At 35.9% G+C, this 25319-nt stretch overlaps 1 protein-coding gene across 4 annotated transcripts in view; it reads left to right on the forward strand.

The window, feature by feature from the left end:
- LOC150092685 (uncharacterized) overlaps positions 1-25319 on the forward strand; it is a 491968-nt gene that overhangs the window by 415158 nt on the left and 51491 nt on the right. For 3 of the 4 annotated variants that reach the window (XM_090414354.1, XM_090414357.1, XM_090414358.1), the window contains exons 17-19: positions 4038-4127; positions 10589-10734; positions 20110-20403. In XM_090414354.1, the coding sequence (XP_090270480.1) occupies positions 4038-4127; positions 10589-10734; positions 20110-20403 (530 nt within the window). The remainder of the gene's footprint in view (positions 1-4037; positions 4128-10588; positions 10735-20109; positions 20404-25319) is intronic. The other variant, XM_090414355.1, reaches the window with a different exon arrangement.

The following is a 25319-nucleotide window of genomic DNA, read 5'->3' on the forward strand; positions in this document are numbered from 1 at the left end:
ATTTGGAAAGATTATCAGACAAGGGGAAATGGATACGTCATGATACTTTTGGACCTTGCTAAAGCTTGACAAGATTCAACATGGAAGACTTTGGGAGGATATGGGATTGGATTATCTAAACTACTAGTTTAGATAAGAGGATGGCTGACTGACAGGTATTAAAAAGTGGTGTATGGGGTATGTGAGTCTGCAAGATTTAAGGTAACCTGTGGTGTGCACTAGGAGCAGTTCTTGCTCCATTGTTATTCAATCTTTACGTTAATGACATACATTTGGAAAGATTATCAGCTATTTGCTGATGATTCAAAAATAGGCAGGGTAATTAGGAAATCAACTGACAAGCAGTACTTGTAGAATGATCTGAATAGGCTGGAATTGTGAACAGGCTTAAATGGCTGTTAATTCAGTGTTAGTAAATGTGAAGTTATGCACTTTGGTGTATTCAGAAGTCCACTGATGTATTATATCAGCAGGATGATTCTAGAAGAAACTAACCAATCTAGGTATCTTGGAATTCTAGTGGATAAGAAGTTGATGTTCAGGCCCCATATAGCAAAGACTGTGAATCCACCTCAGAGGATAATCGCAATGCTGAAACAAACATTGATATGTAAGAATAAGGAAGTCATTTTGCCTTTTTACAGGGTTTTGATCTAAACCTCACCTACACAGATCTGGCTTCCTGACTTTTGAAGTCATGCAATACAGTGGTGCAAAGGTGACTGCAGAATGTAGATTATGGGGAGAGATTGAGAATTTGTGGACTGCAGATGCTAGCAAACAGGAGAAAGAGAGTTGATATGATAGAGACCTATAAACTTCTGAAAGGGTCATACAGAATAACAATATATGAAATCTTTCATTTAATAGAGGATAGAGTAAGAGGGCATCCATGGAAGTTGAGAATGAATGCAATCAAGAAAGTTAGTAATAGCTAGATTGTTCTCTCATGGAGTGGTTTGTGACTGGAATGGCTTGCCTTTGGAGGTTTTGAATGCAGATAGGTTGAATGAATTGAAGAGAAGGTATCATTGGGTATAAGAGATATATGGCCTCCCTCTATGAGTTCCTCACTCCCTGGAAGTCTCTTGTAGTAATAATAAATAATAATAATGGTAATAATATATCACTTCATCTGCTGGTATATTCTGAATAACCTTACTATCTCCACTCTGCTCTATATCTTTCTCTCTTTCCTCATCCTGTCTTACCTCTTTCACTTCACTTTCTCCCTGTTCCTTTATTTTACTTGCATTTATTCCATTAATAATCCCCTTTGTTTTACTCCTATGGGCTTGCATCCACTGCCCTTGCCTTTGTTGCATGCTTGCTTGATCTGTTCTTTCATGCACAACTCTTTTTCATACCATTCAGTTCTTCATCTCTCATGTGCTTTAGATAAAAATGCACTTATTACACATTCTCTGGCCATATTTTTCATTAATCACTACATTTGATAAATCAGGTTGAGTTTAGCTCAAAAATTTTTTATTGCGGTTGGCATTGTTCATCAATTATACCTTATTCTATCAAGTGTAAGCAAACAAGTTTGTACCTGAACTATTTTCAGGACTGGGGCAACTCGTATATAGAAGCTTATAACATCACATTATTTGCCTTGGTATCCCATAATGCAAAGCGCATATCCTTAGATGGGTATATAAGAGATAGTTGTTGGAAGTTTTTTTACTTGGTTATGCTATGAATTAAACTCTCCCACTAATGAGACCTCAAATAAAGGTCGAAACCGGTCTAGGTAGTGATCCTTCCCATAAAGAGATGTGCTTAGTATCCCATAATGCAAAGGCAAGTAATGTGAAATTATAAGCTTCTGTATACAAGTTGCCCCAGTCCTGAAAATAGTTCAGGCACAAACTTGTTTGCTTACACTTGGATAAAGGATTAAACCAAGTATATAATTTCTTGGTATCTTTAATTCATAGCATAACCAAGTAGAAAAACTTCCAAAAACTCTGCATGCATGCCCCCCCCCCCACTGTCACACAGGTATTCCAAAGAGCCCCTTAAATTTAATACAGCCATACATAATAGCACCCAACAGCCTTGTTGGATGCTTTGCCTTATATCACAGTAATTTATCAGTTATATTCTATTTGCTGATTACTGACTATATTAATAAAATGAAGTATTTGCTTGTTTTTTCTGTCCATTTTGACTTCATGCTAGCAGTTGATTTTTTTTCATCTTCTTCCTGATTTACTGTTTTGTCTGTTTAGTTTAGAAAAACTGATATTATGGCAAATCTTTGGTTGGTGAAAATCCTGGACTCATGCAACAAATTGTTTCTTCTTTCAGCAAATAATTGTTTATTCTGGATATACCAAATTTTTATTATTTATGTATATTGGCCATAAGTGGTTTGTATGCCATAGTTCACCACCACTATTATAGGATATGCACTTATGTACATTTTTATATATATACTAGGGGGACTCTGCCCCCTGATGCCTACCCCCCCCCCCGAATTCCGGACTGGTAGCCAGTTCTCCTTGAATTCTGATGACTTGAATTTTGAAGACTCAAAAGGGATTCCCCCCCCCCTAAGTTCCAGGCTGGTAAGCCAGTTATGCTAATTTTAGTAATGAATACTGACATGTACTGTTTTTTCATTGTTTGATTTGTAGAATGTAGGTTTTTCATTGTTTAAAAGCCTACATTCCTTTCAAAGCTGACGTCACATCCGTTTCCAATTTCAGCTTATCATTTTATAGCATAAAGTAGATATATACAGGTATCCCTCGATTAACGCGGTTAATTAATCCCTCGATGTTACCACGTATATCAAAATCGCGTTAATCAAATCTAATAATTAATGGTAAAAATTACAATTCGTTCATGATTGATTACTGTATTAATAATTCGTTTTATATGGTACTCTTTTAGGAAAGATAAAAAATGAATGCTAAGTAAATGTTTAATAAATACTTGTACCTACATTATTTACTGCAAGTTTTTTATCAAAAGAAGTTATCAAGAGTCGTTTGAAGAGTTTTAGTTTTTTCCTTATCGACATAAATTTTACGATAACAAACAAAATGACTATCCAGACCTCGGCAAACAAGCAATAAAACATAAAGAAAAAACACTGCAAATATAATACATGATGGTACAAATTAAGTGGATATTGAATCCAACATTATTTCATAGCCAAATATAGAAACTACAAGCTAAAAGTTTTGGCAGATGCAAGCATAAGCAACCTTATGGGCAACCAGTAGTAAAGGTGGAGAAGCTCCAGATCACTTTCCTTAGTATTTTCCATAAATGTAAAGCACATCTCCTAGAGGACATGCATGATAAATATTGAATCCAACATTATTTCTTAGCCCAATATAGAAATTAAAAGAGTTTCATGCCGAATATATAAAAACTACGAGTTGCCCACCATAAGCAACCTTATGGGCAACTCGTAGTAAAGGTGGAGTAAGCTCCAGATCACTTTCTTTAGTATTTTCCATAATGTACAGCACATCTCCTAGAGGACATGTATGATAAATAAGCCTTTGGCTCTCTATTTCAGTAATACCTGATAGTTTATTTATTTTCAGTTACAATCTAGAAATTATGGAACAAAAAAAAAACAAAAAAAAAAAAAAAACTATACTATATTGACATCGGAGGTCGTTGTATGTCTCTCAGATTACAATTTACTGTCAAATATCACAAACCTTTACATAATGTGTTAAACCAAACTGACAGCAAAAAACAGTGCGGAATATCACTCGTAACATATGAATGCACAGCTACTCGTGACCTCTAAGCTATACACTGAATTGTGTAAGAATATTTATATTAAACATTTTGCATGTATCTGTCAGATCAGCTGCGAGCTCTGCAGGGTTAAAGGCGTGTTAATCAAAACTCTTGCCCATATATTAAGGGATTGCCGCAATTAATTTCGGCGCGTTAATCAAATCCCACGTTAAGCAAAACCCCATTAAGCAAGGGATATCTGTATGTGTGTGTATGTATATATATATATTGCAGTGTGTCTAATTTTTTTTTTCTTTAAACAGTTTAGTTGCAATGGCAACTTTGTACATCTTGGAGTGGCAAAAAAGACATTCTTCTTCTACAATGCTAAATTTACTAAATGAAGGGAAAATGTAAGTAATTTGAAATTCTTTTTTTTTAATTTATCGTTTACTTTTTTTTGTACTAAGTTTTGCTCTTATACATGCCTGAGATATTTTGTTATTATGCACAGATTGGTTTTCACCTTTAGTGATGAGAGAGTTTGAACAAAAAAATCTATAACATTTTAAAACATTATTATGATTCAGTAAACTCTATGAGGAATCTTTCACTACCCTGTCAGGATTCTTCCAGGATAATGGATCTGTTTGCTTCTACTGCCAGGTAACACTCTGTTAAACCTTGATTCTCCTTAGTGGCAGGCGCCGGAACTTATTCCTCCATGGGTAAACACCCTCTGGGTGACCTTTGTTTCATCTGATCAGCAGGAAAACTTAGACCCCCTGAAGATACTTAGAGCTCTGGAAGTATTCAAAAATAGAAGTCATATTTTCATAAATAGGTAAAAAAACATATACCACTGTCAGAAGGAAAGTCTTCAGATTAAAAAGTGAAGAGTTTCAGCTAGAGGGACTGTTGTAAGCACTAGACAATGTCAGATCCTTGATTTTAATAATAAAAAAATGTGACATTTTCAGTTAAGGATTGATATTGTGCTAGAAAGGTGCCATTTATTCGTCGTTTATTCATTGTTTTATATTTTATTTATTTTACCTTACTTACTTTTCTTATATTTTCTTATTTTTTCTTTACTTTCTTCACTGATATAATATACTAATATACTTCCTTAAGAGCATGCCTTACTCAACCCCACCCAGGAATGATTCCTTTTCGAACACTGGCAAATTTATTTTTTATTGCTGCGCCAGCCAGAGTCCTATAATATGTGCTTATTCAAATTCAGGGAATATTCCTAGGTTGATTGCATTCATTCTAATATACACTAAATAGATACTGGTACTAATTGCAATCGTGGCCAATAATCTATTACTCAAAATACCTTCATTAAGTTCCCTCCCGCTGTGGTTCTGAATTTTTGCAAGTGGTAATTTGAATTCTCGAAATCAGGCATGAGTCAGACATATACGACAAAACATGTTTGTTTATTGGAACAAATTACACTTTACAACTATAATTGGAATAGGATACTAAACTTTTCAAAATCTCTTGCTAAGTTAGTTACTCAATGTTAATTTAACAAAACACTCAAAGATCAAAATGCTAATTACACACAAACTATAAAACATTAAAACTAGCTAACTCATTAAAAAATCAAACTCTTATTGCATGCTACATTTAAAGACATTCACAACTCATTATTATTCTGGTATAGATCATCTACAAAATTACAAATTCACATATAATCTCAGTCACATGTAGCTAAAATTTCACTCCTGACATCCCTTTGTTCTGTAGAAATACTCTATCTCAAATCACAAATTCTTATTATAGTCCACTATGAATTGTCCACTTACTATAATTTAACATTAAATTCTGTCTCATTCAAACATATAGTAAAGGTCTTTACGTTACCTAATCTTTTTCCGAAGGTCTGTTAACAGCTACGTGTTATTCGGGTCCTCCTTTGATCGGTCGCTTCTGCATAATAATAAGGAAAATGAATTTCTCGAGTTCTTGAGAGGTAACTATCTTAGGCAGCATATAAAGAGGATTAAACCCCTCCCTTCTTGTCTTTTCTATCCTCGCAAAAAATACTGTATCTTTTCTTTTCCTGTTAGAATATCATTTTCATTCAACTATGTTTCACTTATTCCAATGATTTTGGAGCAAATAAACTCAATTACTGAAACTATTTCATCTCCCTTATTTCTGATATTTCTGGCATTTGTAAACAAATATATATGGTAAGTGGTGATAAAGTTGATTGGGCAGGTGTGGTGAGGAAAATCATAACTGACAAGTGGCTTTGATAGGACTTGTTATAGACCTAAAAATGAACTACTGTGTTTGTTTACAAATGCCAGAAATATCAGTCTCCACTCAGTCTCAACTTCCCCCCACCCACATCGCAATATGCTCCATCTTCATACAGATATTCACTGCCACTTTCAAATTCACTCTCTCTATGCCATGTTTCCCTGTCCATCCGGGCTCCCCTCCATTTTCCTGTTCTTCTTGCATTCCCGTTCCCTCTTCATCTCTAACACTACTACTACTACTGTTTCCACTACCAAGCACTTCTGTCTCTTCAATACCACTGTCCTGAGTTTTCAGTTCATCGCTTACTTGTGCTGCAACTTACTTCTGTTTCCTCATTCATACTTTCTTTTTCGCCCTTATCTAACTTTTACTTGTTTCATTTCCATTTCTTTCATTTATACCATCTTTTATCTTTTCAGTCTGTTTCGCATTCATTGCCTCATGATCTAATAATATATCACACTTCCTACAAATCCATGCTTTCTCTCATCTCCCATTCATTCTCTCTCTCTCTCTCTCTCTCTCCACATCTCTTACACTCTGTCATGCATACATATTACACTCATGACATCGAATCATTTTTGAAAAATCTATGTTTAATGCCACTTGATTTTTGCAGCGCTAGCCTAATTGCACTGGTCAACGGCCATGTGGTTGACTTAAGAGTACAACCATTGTGTTCTATTTAAAGAAGGCAATTTCAACTAATAAATCACACCAAAAATCATGCGGACACATTTTATTATAAAAAATAAATAGTACAACATTAAAATTCATGAAATATTGCCAATTATTACTCAAAATAGGACTTATCTTTTCCTGAGCTCTTTTCCAACATTACACACCTTACGGTCCTCTAGTGTCCAATCCATAAATGAGATAGGAATGGTTTTGCTGTGATTCTGTGTGTTGGTTGCAGGAGGAATGGGAAAGGTGCATGCAGTATTTTATCTGTTTTATCTGAGCTGTAGCCATTGGCTAAAATGGTTTTGCAAAGGTGCCTGGGCTCAGTTTCAAGGGCTGTGTCATTTGAACAAATAGTCCTGGCTCAGTGACATGACTTCCTGATGACTCATTATCCTTTTCCATTTACAGAAAACCCACTCACTTAGGAAGGTATTTGCATAAGCAATCACACCACCACCTTTCCCAGCAGTATGGCATTTCCAAAATACATACCAAGTCAGGCTATTTTTTCAAATACACAACCCTTGAAACTTGACTTTCACAACATTTTTAGCCAATGGCTACAACTCATATAAAATAATAAAATAATGCATGCATCCTACCCATCCCTCCTGCAACTAACACACAGGATCACAGCAAAACCATTCCTATCCTATATATTAATGATATAAAAAAATATATAAAAAATAGTTGAAGTTCTCTGCAAATGTGATCTCCATGCGACTTTCAAACTTTTCATTTGGCTAGCTACCTTCATCCATTCTCCTAAAGATCAACTTCATCTTCTTACACATCCTAGAGTGCATAAGTTCCTTGCGCCTGCAGTTTAGCATACTTTAGAGATACTGGCAGATCAGTTAATATGTACCTTGAAGAACACAAAAATTACATCTGTATGACAAGTTGGGATTGGCAGGCCATGCTTGATGGAGCTAAACATCGATACTAATTAGAAGTTGTTATAAGGTCTGAGATACTATTTTTAGGATTTGCATTACCTTTGAAGCACTCTCCCAGCATCAACAGTCTTTGAAGAACAATGCACATGCTTCAGGTTTAAAACTGGGAGATTGTCATTCTGAGACCTGATAGCCTCACTTCTTCAAATTAACTTTATAGTTATTTGGCTCATGAGAATACTATGTAAGAACATTAAGTTCAGTTTCAGCTACAGAATGACTTGTTTTCCACATTTATTTAATTCAGTGCTGTGTACTTGTCACAGTTATTGTTGTGCTCTGAAGATGCTGGGTAGAAAACCAGCAAAATATTAGTAAATTTAAGAAATTTATTTTTTACTCTTCTGGTGTTGTTTATACTGTGAAGCTCTATTATGAAGCACCTTCCTTTTAGTTCCACATATGTCCCTTCTTACCAGGTAACTTCTCTGCTGAGTGTACACAGAATAGAATCTTCTGGGGCTGTTTGCTGTTTATTTCTGTTACAATTTATGTTATTAAGAAGCAATACTGTATCTTGTAAAGTGTGCTTTTATATTTACCCCTGTGCAAATCACTCCAACAAAAAATAGCAGTCTTTGAAGAACAATGCACATGCATCGGATTTCAAACTGGGAAAAAAATGTCACAGAAATAAAGCAACAGTCTTATGTCTGAAAAAATAATAAACAAGTTCATTTCAGTGTGAAAAGTTCTTTTGACATCCATCAAATTGTGCATTAGGAGTTTACACCTAAGAGGCAAATTGCAAACCAGCATTTTTAACAGAAAATTGTAAAAATAAAAACATCCTGAGAAGTGGCATGCTGGAGATTGGTTTGTCCACCAGAAATTTTTGGAAATAGTAGTAATTCCCCCAGGAATAATAATAATAATGTGCCAGTTATTTTTATACCTCCATAAATAAAATTGATTAAAACAAAACACAATTTTAAATTGTAGTGCATTCTGCTCTTTGCAAACTCAGCAGTATGAAATTACATTGTCTGAATAACTGTGTTCTTGGTATAAAAGTAAAAATTGTATATTTCTAAATGTTTTATTCTACTTTTATATCAATGCTGTTATATGTGAAAAACTCTCTGCAATGTAATATGTTTACTGCACACCAGTCAGGAGGTCCCTAAAATTTTTCTTGATGAAGAGATGTACTAAATAAGCTGAAAGATTTGAGGGAGAAGCAGTTTTCTTCATTTTAAAAGGCTGGTGGGATGAAAATGACAAAATGGAACCAATTTTGCTTTATAGCCACATGTTAACAGTGTCTGTCATAAAAATTTCAAACATTTATTTAGTCCCCCAACATAAATCTCTTGAACTTCAAAGTCAACAATTTTTAATTTTTTACAAATTTTAAGGCAATTTTTTCATAGAAGCACTTCAATCCTACAAAGATTTCCAGCATACATGTGGAAATGAAATAAAAAAAAATCATAGACTTATATTCATTCAGATTCAGTCTAGGGTCTGCACAATAGAGTAAAAAACTGGGGGAAAGAATACTCAAATACCCAAGGAAGGTGGCTGTCATCTTGAAAAAAATTAGTGTCTGAAATGCATAAAAATTACAAAGTACACATTGATCATTAAAGCTGTGGTAAAAAATCAAAAATTGGATAATCTGAAGATAAGTTACAATTTAATTTTAAACCCTCCAAAATTGTGAAAATTCTGTGGATCATCTAAATAAAAATGGCTGTAATAATTAATAAGATGCTAGGCAAAATCTTAAAACAATATTTTCATCCATTAAAGGGAAGGTAACAAAATAACTTGCTTTCATGAAAATCACAAATGATGCAGCACCAGTCCCCCCCCACCCCAATAATTTCATTTGGAATGACCTTATTTATTCCACAGTATATAAAAATATCAATATGGAACAGTATAATTTGAAAATCTTATCCACTAAATGAAATTTTGCAGGTTTCTGTTTCTCCTTCCATTAAGTAAACCAGACCTTTTTCCAATGATATACAGGTGACTCTCATTATATACAGGGAATTTTCATATATATTAAGGCATAAGAGTAGTAAATAAAATATTCAGTATGTATAAAGCAAATAACTATTAAAGTAGTTCTTTATTTTTGAGATTAATAAGTGTAACTCTCTTGAAAATCAGTTATGTTATCCACTCCTTCTTATATGCTCTCCAAACAATAGACAGTCTTGCCTTTATATATACCTTCAGTGACTATGGGTTTTTCCGAGTGATACATCATGAAAGATGAGAAGTCTTGTTTTGTAGTCCAGAAGCATTGCTTTGAAAGCAACATGCAGTGGACTTTGGCAGCTTTAAATTGAAGCCTCGTCTTTTCTTCAGTGAATGTGTAGGTATGACTAGGCATATGCTTCCTAAATATGCCCGTTTCATGTAGGTTAAACACCTTCTTTGATGTATGATCTCCTCCTGCTATCTTTGTTTTGAAAAGATCTTAAATGATCTTTACAGATCACATTGCCGCTGAATTTCTTCAGCGGCAATGTGATATGTAGCTGCAGCTTCACCGGTCGTGTTGAGATTGTAGAATGCATAGGGACTCTTCTTGTGGTTGAACTACCCACCACAACTTGCAGCAGATGGGGTTAGTTGCTTTCATCTTTTGTCAGATCTTCATATTTAGAGATAAAGACAATACTGCATAGACCAAAAAAAGCAGTATGGACACAAGACACATATGTGGAAATCTTCCACGACCTTGAATCGGTGATAATCCTTATGTACAGAAATGAAACCACATATATCAAAAACATGGAAAATGAAAGCACATATAATAAGAGTTACCTGTATATTCTTCTCCATTCTTCATTTTATGTTCTCTCTCTCTTTCTCCTCTCTCGCATGTACATTGTAGGGTCTACAATGATTGTTTCTTTTCTTGAATACTGAGGGATTTTATTTTTTTATTTTTAATAATGATTATAATTTTTTTCATTTCATAGATCTAAAGTTGCTTCTGTGGATAATTATACTGCACATAATGCTGCTTCAGCACCTTTTGCTACTGTACCTACAGGAGGTAATACTAGCACCAGTTCTTTATCAGAATCAACTGTGAAGTCAAATACATTTGGAAATAAAGCTCATGGTAAGTTTTATTTTATTGAAAATTGGGGATAGAAGGTGCTGGCATTGCATAGTTATAAACACTATACTCATAAAAACACTTCATATAAAAAGGATTCTGAGTTGAAAAAATACATACAAAAAAAAGTTTTAAGCATTATACTCATAAAAATATTTCATATATTGTGTAAACAGTGTTTTATGTAGTGCCAATGCAGACAAGAACAGTGATGGCCAAGATGTCCTTGTTTAAAGAGTTTAACACAAGTATTTCATGCAATTATTACGTTTTCTACATACTTGTTACCAATAGTGAATGGCTTATAGCATGAAAGTGAGAATCGAGAGAGAGTTTATTTGAAATGTTTGTGAGCAAGTACCAGAAACGCGAGCATTGTTGGAAGTGGGAAAATGAAGTTACAATCGTTAATGATGAAAGGTATGAAATTGAGAGTGTTGTAGAGAATGTAGTTGAATAAGTGATAGCGGATGAAATATAAACAAGAGTATGAAAGAAATTGGTGAAGTTAATAGCATGGTAGTGTAAAATAAATAAATTTTATTATTAAAAGACCAGAAGATAAATGATAAAATATATATACAAAGAGCCAACAAGTTTCACTAGCCACTGTCTAGCAGTTTCAAGGCTGAACTGGTGTGAAAACAAATGCATTGAGTTACATTTCAAAAAACATACACTTTAGTAACTGTTAGGCCGTTACATTTGATTATTCTGTTGGAAGGCGTGCATGTGTTCGAAAGTTTCAGTCAGATACCGGTACATGACCACGTGTTTTGTAGTTGTTTGCATATTGTAATTCTGTTGAACTGAGAGAGATGATGAGATTTTTCCATATGTCTTTAAGAACAATGCCCTGATTTCTATTTAAATTATTGCCTGTGCGTAATACCACAGCTGCTTCTTTTAAAGTTCTGTATCTGTAGTCATTCTCAATGTAAGGCATAGAACTGTTTTTCCAATCTATAACGTGATTTGATGTTGAGAAATGATGTGCTAAACCAGATGTGATGATTCTATTATGATTAACATCCCCCACATGTTCCTTCTGTCTTATTTCAAAACTTCTCGAAGTCTGATCAGTGTAAGAAAGGCCACACGTGCATGGAATTTCATATACTCCAGGACATTTGAAGAAAGGTACCTCATCTTTAGGTGATCCTAAGATTTGTCTGATCATGGTAGTTGGTTTAAAAACCACTCTGATGTTATGAGCTTTTAACATTCTTGCCAATTTTGTGGAAACTGAATTAATATATGGAATGACAGCTGTGGACACATATTGGGGTACTGTAACACGTTGTTGGTGGTTATCTTTAAATAGCCATTTGTTTAAAATGTTAGAAGGGTATCCATTAAGCGATAGAGTGTTAGATATTAGTGACAGTTCTCTCTGTACCTCTGTTTCTTTTGAAATCGACCTTAAGGCTCTATTACGGAGCATGTGAATGATGCTGTGTTTTTGTGATCTATGATGGTTGGATGAATAATGTAGATATCTACCAGTATCTGTGGGTTTCCTGTAAATGGACAGTTGGAAATTGTTATCTTCTTTCTTCACTAGGATGTCAAGAAAAGGAAGTTCTTTGTTCTTCTCTAGTTCTATAGTGAATTTGATCTTATTGTGTAGTGAGTTGATTTATTTTGTTCAGAAATACGAGAAGGTTTTCCATGGTGTCTCTCCAGATGATGAACACGTCATCGACATATCTCCACCAAATTGATGGTTTTGGTACAATGGTGGAAAGAATATCCTTTTCAAGTTTTTCCATAAAAAGGGCTGTGCATGGTGGTGACAGAGGGCTACCCATGGCTGGTCCTTCCAATTGTTTGTATACAGTGTTGTTGAATTTGAAGAAATTTGAATTCAGGCAATGATGAAACAGTTGTGTGATGTCTTGAGGGAAAAGATCTTGCAGAATGTTAACTGGAAAAAAACTACCATGCTCCACCATAGTAAATTCAAAAAAGAAAGACTATTCTTTGAATTTGCATCTGCACTCAGGAATCAACCTAATTTAAACAAATACCGTTGCATTAACCTTCCCAAAATTTGGAAAACTTTAATTATCAGAGATCCCTCTTTACATTCCAGGCCACCTACAAATACCCATAGAGTATGGGCATTTGTAGGTGGCCTACAATGCCACACTACCTAGATAGGACTTTAGTTTCACTTTGTATTGTATTTGTGTGTGTGTGTGTGTGTGTGTGTGTGTGTGTGTGTGTGTGTGTGTGTGTGTGTGTGTGTGTGTGTGTGTGTGTGTGTGTGCTGTTACAAAAAAGTTTTTGTAATCGCCGAAGATGTCTCTGTGACGGAAACGAAATATTGGAAGTATTAAAATTAGTTTTAATCCTTTCTCAGTGCTGTTAATATTCCATTAAACCTCTAACATGAATTCTTCACGGCACTTAAGCCTCAACACACATAATGTTACAACTAAGAAGCTAACTGCAAAAGAACTTGAGCTAGTTTTCAATCACATTGAGCATGCTAAGGAAATTTTGTTTGATGCTGATCTTGATATGGAACGAAGCTTCGAAGTCCTCGGAAATCTTGATAAAGTGTTCACAAGCTATCGCAAATTGCATGACAAGATGAAAAAGTTGAGCACTATTGAAACATCTTTACTTATTTTTTTTGTAAAAAAGGAGCACTATCAAATGTTTAGACATTAAATAAAAATTTAAGTAATTGATTTTTATTAACTTTGATGATTTTATCCTCTAATATAGCTTATAATTTTTTTTTCAAATTTATGCTAACTGATGGATGAATTAAAATTATGCCTATTGTTTATTGTATTTGCTTAATGCGATTGTGCTTAGCGCACATTAATTGATGGATTAATTGTGAATTAATTAAGAAGTAAGAAAGAATATAAGGATGTTATTGTTCTAATATATAAGGCTTCGATTAGGCCGGGATTACATCGGATTACCATGCCACCTCCCACAGTAGTCTTCTGAAACTGTGAAGGTCTGATGAAAATAATAATGATAAATAGAATTCTGAGTTTAAAAAAACTACATACAAAATTTTCTCTTAGGAAGGTGGGTTAGTTTATGTTATACAGAGGCTGCAGGATTTTTTCCTCTCAGAAATTAACCTCTCTCAGCCAGAGAATGCACATCCATTGACAGATCTAGCAGACTAGGAGGATTAACTACTCTGTCATTATGCAGATTAAGTGTAGTTGTTGAATGAATTTAAGCAGTAGTTGCCAGTAAATGCTCCTAAATATTTCACTGGTGTACAGATTTTGGATTGCAGTGACTTGGCATCAGCATTGTAATAAGAAATGAGTTTATCACAGACATAAAATTAATTATGTGGCCTCTGCAAAGTTTGGTGCATAGGGTAAATTGCTATGTATCCTCTCTCCAGTAGAAGAATGCCTCATATTTTAATTTTTATATATTTATTTGTTATTTATTATTTTAGACAGCCATAGCCATGAAAGGCTATGGAGTTTGGGGTGAAAAGATCACCAGCTGTGTACCACATTGATGGAACTGTACTCCAGGCAATTAAATGAAGCCAGGAATTTGGGTATGTTTCTGGGTAGAGAGCTAAAGTTTACAGCGCATATTGCAAAAGTGGCTAAAGCAGCTCATCATATTACTTGATTACTGAAGAATACCATGATAAGTAGAGACAAGCATGTTATTATACCTTTTTATAGAGCCACATAGATCTGATCACCTGGGTTTCTTGGTGATGAGGATGAGGTGGAGAGGATCCAGATGGTAGCAGGTCTATGGAATGAACCTTATGAAAACAAGTTGAAGATTTGTGGGTTACAAAAATTGATTGACTGGTGAAAAAGTAGTGATATGATTGAGAAATATACAAAATTATTGAAGGCAGGTGATTATAAGAAGCTCTGTAATCAGTTACCATCAGTACATTGCATAGATGAGCTAAGCAGAAAAGATGTTGACAATGCATCAAAACTCATAGGACAGTATCTGATAAAAGCACCATATAACTGCATACCAAGGGTTAAGCAAGTAAATAGAGTAGGAGTGAAATGGATGAACAGTGAAATCAAGCAAGCTGCAGTGGAAAAGAAAATGCTATGGAGGAGATACAAGACAGTTGGTGGTGATTGTCGGATCCATGAAGAGTATAAAGTGCAGGCTAGAAAGGTGACAAGCATGGTAAAGAAAGAAAAGGTTCAGTATGAGAGGAAATTGGCTGGTCAGGCCAAAATAAACTCAAGGGAATTTTTCCACTATATGGCAAGCAAGAAAAGAATAATTATGGCGGGTTGACACTGGTACTTAGTCACAGCAGCAGAATAACAGCTGCAAAGGATATAGTGGAATTATTGAATGGGCACTTTTCTCAGCATATATCATACTAGTGTAAATGATGCCTTGTGATATATAGAAAGGCAAATTAGGAGAATTGGAAGAATCAGATGCCAAGTTGGGAAGAATTATAAGTAGTACTGCTGATGTTAATTCCCTTCTGGAAGATATGAATAGATTTTTGACTTGGACAAAGGAGTGGGACTGTAGTTTTAATACAATAAGTGCAAGGTGTTGCATTTTGGAGTGCAGAAATATTAGACAGTGTACTATACTGTTGGTGCCGTACTGCAGGAATTGGATGAGATTAGAGATTTGGGAGTGATGGTTGACAGTAGACTGAAGTTTAGAGGACATATTGCTAGTGTTGCAAATGCTGCACATTGTAGTGCTGCTCTGATATGAAGTATTCTAATATGTAGGGATAAGGAAGAGGTTGTGCCACTGTACAAAGCACTGGTCAGACTACCCTTGGACTATTGTGCTCAGATCTGGTCACCTGGTTTTCAGTGTGATGTGGAGACATTGGAGAGGATCCAGAGGTGAGTGACTAAGATAATATCAGGACTTCAGACTGCTGGCTATGGAAGGAAGTTCAAATAATGTGGAGAGTTTGGTGGATAGGAGGAAAATAGGTGATATGATAGAGATATTTAAGTTATTGAGAAGATTTTATTGGATTAATCCAGATGAGATTATAAATATTACCTCAAGGGCTCACTTTAGTGAGTACGGGCATGGCAAACCCGAGGTACCAGATGCTGGACCATGTCTTACTTCATGTAATATACATCTGTTATATTGTTCTGTAGACTGGTCCCTCCCCTTCTTTCTTTGCTTCTTTCTCCTCTCCTTGCTCCTTCCCCCTGATGCTATTAGAGTATTCGAGGGCTAGGGGTGAATCTTTCCTAAGTTATTTTTTATTTATTATATTATATTTATTATAATCTTTCCTAAGGTGAATCTTGCTAAGTTATTTCGTCTTATGCAGCCACTGAAGGAGTCAAGCTAGCCTCAATAAATGCCGGTCCCAAGCCCAGATAAATGGCAAGGGTTGATGTCAGGAAGGGCATCCGGTCGTAAAACTTCACTGCCAGCTCTAGCTATGATATGAGTAAGAGAAAATGATATAAGGGCTAGGGTGTACCCTTTAAGCGATGCGCAGCCACATCGCCCTACAGCTGCGATAAGTGGATGAGGGCTACCGCATCAAGGGTGGGTGTGGTTAAAGAAGCGAGCCCAGCAGGTGGAGAGAATGTTGCAAGTGGGAACACTGAATGTTGGAAGCATGACTGGAAGGGAAGTGGCAGATATGATGAGGAAGAGGAAGTTGGACATTTTGTGTGTGCAGGGGACAAGGTGGAAGGGGGGAAAGGCAAAGGAACTGGGAGATGGATATAAATTGTTCTACTCTGGAGCGAATAACGAGGGAAGAAATGGTGTAGGAATTGTGGTGTGTGACAGAATGAAGAGCGAATACTGGAAGTGGGTAGAAAGAACGACACGATCATGTGAAGGAAATTGGGTCTCGGAGAAGAGCAGGTGGTCGTATTATGTGTATATGCCCCGCAAGTTGGCTGTACAGCAGAGGAGAAAGATGAGTTCTGGAACGTGTTAGATGAAGAAATGAGGGAACTGGAAGAAAACGAGATGGTGATTGTCAGAGGAGACTTGAATGAACACATAGGGAGACAGAATAGAGACTGTGAAAGGGTGCATGGTGGCTACGGAGTGGGAATGATGAACCAGGAAGGAGAGAGGGTTTGTGGACTTTGCAGTAGCGTTTGATCTGGCAATTGTGAACTCGTTTTTCTACAAGAGGGAAGAACATTTTATAACATTTAGGAGTGATAACAACAGTTCACAAATTGACTACATTTTGACTAGAAGAAAACATCTTAAGGTTGTGACAAATTGTAAAGTAATTCCAACAGATCAAGTGGCACAGCAACACTGACTGCTGTGCACAGACTTTAAAATAAGATCGAAGATAAGAACCTCTGGAAGCCATGGGATGAAGACAATTAAGTGGTTTCGCTTAAAAGAAGAGAATGTGAGGAATCGTTTTAGGGAGAGGGTGTTAGAGAGGATTTCGGATGGACTGGAAAGTGTACAAGATGGAAACATAATTCAAAGGTAATTCTGAGCTGTGCAATCGAGGTGCTTGGTGAGACATCTGGAAAGATTAGAGAGCAGAAGGAGGGTTGGTGGTAGAATAATAATGTACAAGTGACAGTGACAGCTAAGAGGAAGGCAAAGCAGAAGTGGCATGAGTCAAGAGTGGAAGAGGACAGAGAGGTGTACAGAGAGAGAAAGCAAGAAGCCAAGAGAGTTGTGGCACATGCAAAGGCCATGGCATATCAAGATCTGTATGATCAATTAGAAACAAAGGAAGGACAGAGAAAAATTTACCAACTAGCAAAATGTAGAAATAAAGCAGCAAAGGACATCTTACATGTGAGGCAGATCAAAGATGCTGAAGGAAGAGTATTATGGAGGAATGTGGACATAAGAAACAGGTGGAGAATATACTTTGAGGGACTTTTGAATGAGGAAAATGCAAGGACTTACAGAGAAGATGGTGCAGAACATCAGTAGAGTGGAAGTGACGGAGGCCATGAAGAGGATGAGGAATGGAAAATCGGTCGGCCCCGACAGGATTCCAGTGGAGGCATGGAAGGCACTGGGGGAAGAGGGAATTGACCTGCTGTGGGACCTGTTCATGAAAGTTTGCCAACAGGAAAATATACCTGAGGAATGGAGGGAGAGTACTATTGTCCCCATCTACAAGGGTAAAGGGGATGCACAAGACTGTAAAAATTACAGAGGAATAAAGTTGATGTCCCACACAATGAAAATCCTAGAAAGGGTTCTTGATGGAAGATTGAGGAAGGAGGTGGAGATTGCAAAGGAACAATTTGGCTTCATGCCTGGTAGATCAGCAACAGATGCTATCTTTGGGTTACAGCAGATGATGGAAAAGTTTCAAGAGAAACAACGGGAGCTACATCTGGCATTTATTGATCTGGAGAAAGCATACGATAGAGTGCCAAGGCAAGAAGTCTGGAGGTGTCTGAGGGAGAAGAAGGTTCCGGAGAAATATGTCAGGTTGGTGCGGAGATGTACAGAAATGTGACAAGTGTTCAGATCTGTCTGGGACAGACAGAAAGTTTTCAAGTACCAGTTGGCTTGCATCAAGGGTCAGCTTTAAGTCCGTTTCTGTTTAACATTGTGTTGGAGGTAGTGACGGAGGAGGTGAGAGAAGATGTGCCTTGGACAATGTATGCAGATGACATCTTGCTGTGTACAGATTCAAGAGAAGAAGTGGGAACTAAACTGGAAAGATGGAGAAAAGTAATGGAATAAAGATGTATGAGACTGAGCAGAAGTAAGACAGAGTATATGTGTTGCACAGCAGGCAGCGGCCAGGAGACAGATCTGGAGCTGGAAGGAAATGTCATCAGGAAGGTGAGGGACTTTAGATACTTAGGTTCAACAGTGGAAGAAGATGGAGGAGCTGAGAAGGAAGTGGGATGCAGGATACAAGCGGGTTGGAGGAACTGGAGGGAGATGGCTGGAGTGTTATGCGATAAGAGGGTGCCGATCAATCTGAAAGGCAAAATCTATAGGACAGTAGTGCGGCCAGCTATGACGTATGCTATAGAAACTGTGGCCCTGAGGAAAAATAACATCAGCAGGATGGAAGTAGCAGAGATGAGAATGCTTAGGTGGATGTGCAGTGTGACCAGAAAGGATCGTCTGAGAAATGATTATGTGAGGGGAACAGTGAAAGTTACGAACTTAGGAGCGAAGATACAGGAGGCAAGGTTGAGATGGTTTGATCATGTGATGAGGAGGGAGGACGAATATGTGGGAAGAAGGGTCATGCAAATGGATGTGCAAGGAAGGAGGAAGCATGGGTGGCCAAAGAAGAGATGGAGGGAGCTGGTAGAAGAGGACTTGAGGATGAAGAACTTGGATGTGGTGACAGCCCAAGACAGGAGGATGTGGAGAAGACTCATCATCAACAGTGACCCCACTTAAGTGGGAGAAGCTGCAGAAGAAGAAGTTGTAAGTGAATGGAACGCATTACTAGAATGTGTTGTTAATGCAATTAGTGTTAAGGATTTTAAGATGCAATATGATAAGTATGTTGTCAGTTGAACGAACCTCCCACGATGAGTCTGCCAACTCCATGGACGATGTAATAATAATAATAATAATAATTTCTACTAATAAAGAAAAATCCGTATATTGCAATATGGACATTTAACAAAATATATATCATTATTTGATAAAAATATATAGTGTATTACATATCCGTTTGGTTTAATGTGCTTTTCTCATGCAATATATATAAGAAATGTATAGTTCCTTACATATACTGCTATATAAGGAACTAGGTGCATTTCATTTATTCACTAACTTGTGGGTTATGAGATCTCAGATGCAGCAATGAACATGAGTTATTCCTGTTATGTGTTCTCCTGGGTATGTAGGATTATCATAATATACTTCTTAATCAAGATGATTGATAGCATACACTTTGATTCATATCCATTTTATTTCAGTCATATACTACACTCCCACTCATGTTTTGGTCAATGTCTACATGTTGGATGATTAAATAGATTTTGCTACTTCTTTAGCAAAACAAAAAGTAATATTGTCTTTAATACAACAAATAGAAATGTAAAAAAAATGCTCAAAAAATAAATTGCTCTTTTATGAAGTGAAAATGAACTCATTTATATAGTAGATGTAAAATATATTTCTGCTATTTGCCATTTATTTTGCAGCAAAGTAAAGGGCAAATATGAGAGAGAAAGAGAGTAAACATGAGATTTTGATAGTTAAGGTTAATGGAAAATTTGATGAACAAAATCAGAATTGTGAGTAGATTATGTACCATCTTTCTAGAAAAATGATTTAAGTCCCATGTAAGGAGTATATTAAAATTTCATTATAAAATATAACATTAAGTGAAAGATTTAGATAATGATCTTTTATTTTCAGTATTCTAAAAAAAAGTTTTAAAATTCTTTCTTTTTCTTTTTTAAGCAGATGATATCCTGGATGAGAATGATACCTCTACATTAAAACAAGCACTTTTTACATCAACTATTCGCTTTGTACCAACATCCATACCTATCTTGAAACCTCGAATAATTGGCACTCATCCTAACTGCATGGACAATTATTCATCACAGCCTACTTGTACAATTCATTGTTGTGGGACAATTAATGGATACAGGAGGCCTTCAAATTTAAATGGCAATGCTGCCTTTCAAAATATATCAGTTATGAGGAATGCTGGTACAACAGGAAGATCTGAGTCTGGAGCAAGAGCAATGAGTAAGAATTTTTGTTTATAGAATTTGTAGATGCATACTCTTTTTTTTGGGGGGAGGGATCATCATCATCTTTTTATGAATTTACAGAATGCTGTGATAGTCTGACATAACTAAGATTTCATTACTAGTTACCTATCAACAGTTTTTCTATGCAAATGTTTTATTTATTGATCACAGCAATTCATTCATTCCTTGGTCTTATGAATTCTCTGCTAGTTTTGTTCAAATGCTTGTTTTATAATCATGTACCTCATTTTCTATTTAAATGCTCAAACTACTTAAATTGGGAATTTTAATGACCAGTTTAAATTTTATTAAAGTTAATTACACATTCAATATTTAAATTATTATTTTTGCCACTGTTTAACACGTTCGCTGCCAACTACGAGTATACTCGTATGACCCTTACCGCCGGCAACGAGATTACTGTACTGACCTTGAAGAAGTGAAAATGCTTGGCTTGTGGAGCTAGCATCAAAACTGTGTATTCTCATAGATGGTATATGCTCTGCACAAGCCAACTACGAATATACTCGTATGACGCTTACCGCTGGCAACGAGATTACCGTACTGACCTTGAAGAAGTGAAATTGCTCGCCGTATGGGAACAGACTATGCCGAAGTAGCATGGCAGCGAACATGTTAATTGTGCAGTTGATCAGCTAAGTGTCAAATTACTAGGATTGCTGCCAGATGGCAGGAGTAAGATTAAAAAAAAAGAAGACCAAGATCTAGGTGGATTAATACTATCAGCATTTCCTAGAAGACTGACTTCTAAGATTTTGACAATATTGGAGACTGACAAATGACAGATTAATTTGGAAGGAAATTGCTGATAGGAAGCTAGTAATAATGTGAATTTAATTGTGTAGTACTATTATAGTATTATATAACAATCCTTCAGGGTACATATCCTGGTATGATGATGAACACATATCACTTAATACAAGATATTAGTACACTATTATTATCATTATACACTCCATGGAGTTGTAGACTCATGAGAGGTTCATTCAACTGACAACAAATCTATCACATTGAATCTTAAAATCCTTACTACTCCCTGCATTAACAACATATTCTGGTAATGCATTCCATTCACTGACAATTCTCCGTGTAAAAAACATATTCTCACACCCCTCTTTACCATACTCATACGCAACTTCCAGAGATGGCTTCTGGAAGTTGTGTATGAGTATGGTAAAGAGGGGTTATAATTCCCTCTGGATTAATTCAATAAAATGCCCTCACTAACTTAAATGTCTCTATCATATCATCTCTTTTCCTCCTATCCACCAAACTCTGCATTCCACATTTCTTCAACCTTCTCCATAGCCAGCATACCAGAGTCCTGATATTGTCTTAGTTGCTCTTCTCTTGACCCTCTCCAATGTTTCTACATCACATTGAAAACCAGATGTTCAAATCTGAGCATAGTAATCCAAGTGTGGTCTGACCAGTGCTTCAAAATTGTGTCAGCAGACACAATTTTTAATGCTAACAAAGTCAAGTTCCTTTCTAATATCTTAATTTTTATATGATTCTGCCATTGGTTGACTCCCCTAATTTTTATCAGAACGCTTATATCTGTAGTCTCTAGTCTTTGATTGATTGCTTTATTTCTTACCCAACTCTCAGATCCATAACTTATGGTTTGAGCATTGTCTTGTATACTGCTAGTTTGGTATTTTGGCTAATTTCTCTCTTATTCCATATAAATTTATTCAACTGGCTACAAATCATACTTTTCTTATTCTGTTGTCTATTTAATTTGCCATCTTCACTAAAACATGTGCCTAAATAGCTGAAATGTTTTACTTGTTCTATACAATCTCCATTCAGAATGCAGAATGTTTTCTATTCTCCTGCCTATTTTCATAGCTTTGGTCTTTTTATTGATGATTTTCATGCCAAATTTGTTACAGCTGCTATTCAATTTAGTTAGAGAATCCTGGAGACTTACACTAGATGTGCAAGTCTCCAGGAGTACAACATTATCTGCATAAAGCAAAGAACTAAGTTTGACATGTTGAAGTCTAAGTTCAAACTTAATGTTAGTTTCTTTCATGATGTGATCCATATAGATGATGAATAAGAGTGGAGATAATGTGCATCATTGTTTTACCCCTGATTTTACATCAAGCAATCTTTCTGTATTTCCTTTAATTCTAATGGCTTGACTGACAATTAGATATAGACTATGTCTTGCTCTGTATAATGTTTCATTTACTCTATATAATTGTAGTGTTTTGAAAAGCTTTTCTCTGGGAACTTTGTCATATGTCATGTCTTTTCCAGATCTACAAAACTAAAGTACAGATCCTTGTCCTATTCCCATGATTTCTCAACTGTTTGTTGTAGAGTGAAAATCTGGTCTTGACAATCTCTGTTTGGCATGCACCCAGCTTGTCCTTCTCCAAGTTTCTCTTCCACCATTCTTTCTCAACCACTTTTGAAATATGGTTGCATAAATCTTACCAGAAACATTAAGTACAGCTGTAATTTTCACATTAAGCTTTAATATTCTTTTTTATAGATGGGAACTATGAGAGCTCTATTCCAATCATCTGAAATTTGACCTTCTCACCAGGCCCTCTGAATTATGCAGTGTAGATACTGCAAACCCTTTATGCCTCCATAATTAAGCATTTTTGTTCAAATATCATCTGCCTTAGCTGCCTTTCCACTTTTCAAGTTTTTGATGGCTTTTTTTACCTCAAGTATTGATATGTATTCTTCTTGAACATTTTCTAGTATAGTTTTTCACTGCTTCTTTTGTTTAACAGTCTTTCAAACTAATTACTCCAGATATCTAAGATATCTTTATTTTCGGATATCTAAGATATCTTGATTCCTTTTACAGTACTCTTTCCTCCATTTCTCAGTTTTTTTTCAATAGCCTCCAGAACAATTTGTCCTCTTTTGATTATTCTGGTCTGTAGTAACACCCAGTTGTGTATTCTATCCTGTTACCTTCTGTCTCACACTTCTGGCCAAGCATTTGACCTTAAACCTCATTTTCTGTATTGTTCATACTACTGCCACCATTGAGTATTTCTTCTCTGGTTGGATTTAATTTCTTTGCAATCATTAGTACTCACCTACCTTTTGTGTCTGTCCCATCACATTCTATTCCTGTAATAATATCTTTCGGTCAGCCATTATTTAATTAATGTCTTCAATTTGTGGTTTCACTACACATACAATGCTAAGAATTCCTCACCTTCGTTCCTAATACTTTTGTCAGCAGTGTGTATGCATGGCAGCTGACTACCAGGCTAGTAATTGAATTTGAATGAAATCATCCCCATCCCAATATCCACATTTTACACTTTTCTTTCATGAAAAAACAAATGACCCTGCATTTCCTGGGTCATCACTAACAGCTATCATTTTCTCTCTCTCTCTCTGTTTGTCATTTATACAGTTTCTACTTAATGTATTGTAGGTATCCATTTCAAGTAGCCACCTATACCTGTCTATCTGACTACTATTCACATGTACTTTTTCACTGAACAATAATTTCTCCAAGTATCTGCATCCAAAATGATTCAAGTACTTGAATCATTTTGGATGTAGATACTTGCAATTACAAACTCTTTGCCCATCAATGAGGTCACCCCATATATCAGCATAGTGCACACCATTTTTCCTACAGTGTGTACTTACAGTATCATTTGTAATCACAGCTCTCCTCCTGAGCTCACTGTTATCATACCATGGCAACATACTCATGGTCTCAATACTCTTTTGATCTTCTTTTTTCATCTCACTCAACTTTTATATATTTATATATTCACTTTTATATATTCCACTTTTATATATTCTTCCATACTAAACTGCTTTCAGATCTGGCATTCTGGTCAACACAATCATTACAAGCCACTCATTCTGCTTGCTTTCACATTTGCTTCATTTATGTCATGAATCACTGCTTAGCTGTCAAGGACACCCCTGATTATGAAATTGTCGCATATCATGTATCCTTTTTTCATCTGTTTCTGCTTCATTTCTTAGCAAATTGTTGCAAAGAATTGAAAAGTTGTTTGGCCATGTGGAAAACACAAAATAAGAATTGATGTTTGGAAATCCATAATCAGATCTGTAGCACCTCAGATTTCAACCATTCCACTGTCTAATGAGCATGCGAGAAACACAGTTGCATATGTTACACATGTGTAAATGCAGCATCTGTTGGTTGTGTTTCATTATCTATCATGTTTTGGTACATTACCAATGAATATAGTTCAACACTTTATATCTTTTTGGAACAGTGTGTATTTTAAAGTAAGCAATCTATTAATAATTAATGGGAAAATACAAGGAATAAAGTGTGCCGAGGATTTCGAAAAAAAAAAAAAAAAGACACGATGGTACGAGGTGTCCATGCTTAAAAATTGTCATCATATTCTTGCCCAGCCATAATGTCCTTCATTTGAGTGATCAATGTTGAGAGCCACTGAAAATGCAGTTTGCACAGGCAAGTCTCTATCAAGATTGAAGACCTTTGTATAAAGGATGGTCTGAAAAGTTCTCGGCCTCGACCATAGATGGCAACACTATCGGCAAGATTTTTTTTTTTTTTTCTAAGTTGGTACATCTGTCATAAGTATCCATGTGAAATTTCAAGTCATTCTATCAAGTAGCTTGTTTTATACAGCTGTCTGAAGCAAAAGTGTTGTCTGTATCCCTTCAAATGGATAAAATTGAGTATTGTGCAGTTATAAAATTCTTTGTAAAAGAAGGTTTAACGCCTAAAGAAATTCATTTGAAGTTTATAAAAGTTTATGGGCACTCTTCTCCTTCGATTTTGACAATTAAGAAATGGGCTTCCGAATTTAAACATGGCTGTACCAGCCTTGAAGATGATCCACGTGAAGGACGTCCAAAAAAGTGTAATAACCCCAGAAATCATTC

This window comes from Typopeltis vanoorti, chromosome 25 (genome assembly GCF_054136105.1).
Source record: "Typopeltis vanoorti isolate ZY-2024b chromosome 25, IOZ_Tvanoo_1.0, whole genome shotgun sequence".
NCBI lineage: Eukaryota > Metazoa > Arthropoda > Arachnida > Uropygi > Thelyphonidae > Typopeltis > Typopeltis vanoorti.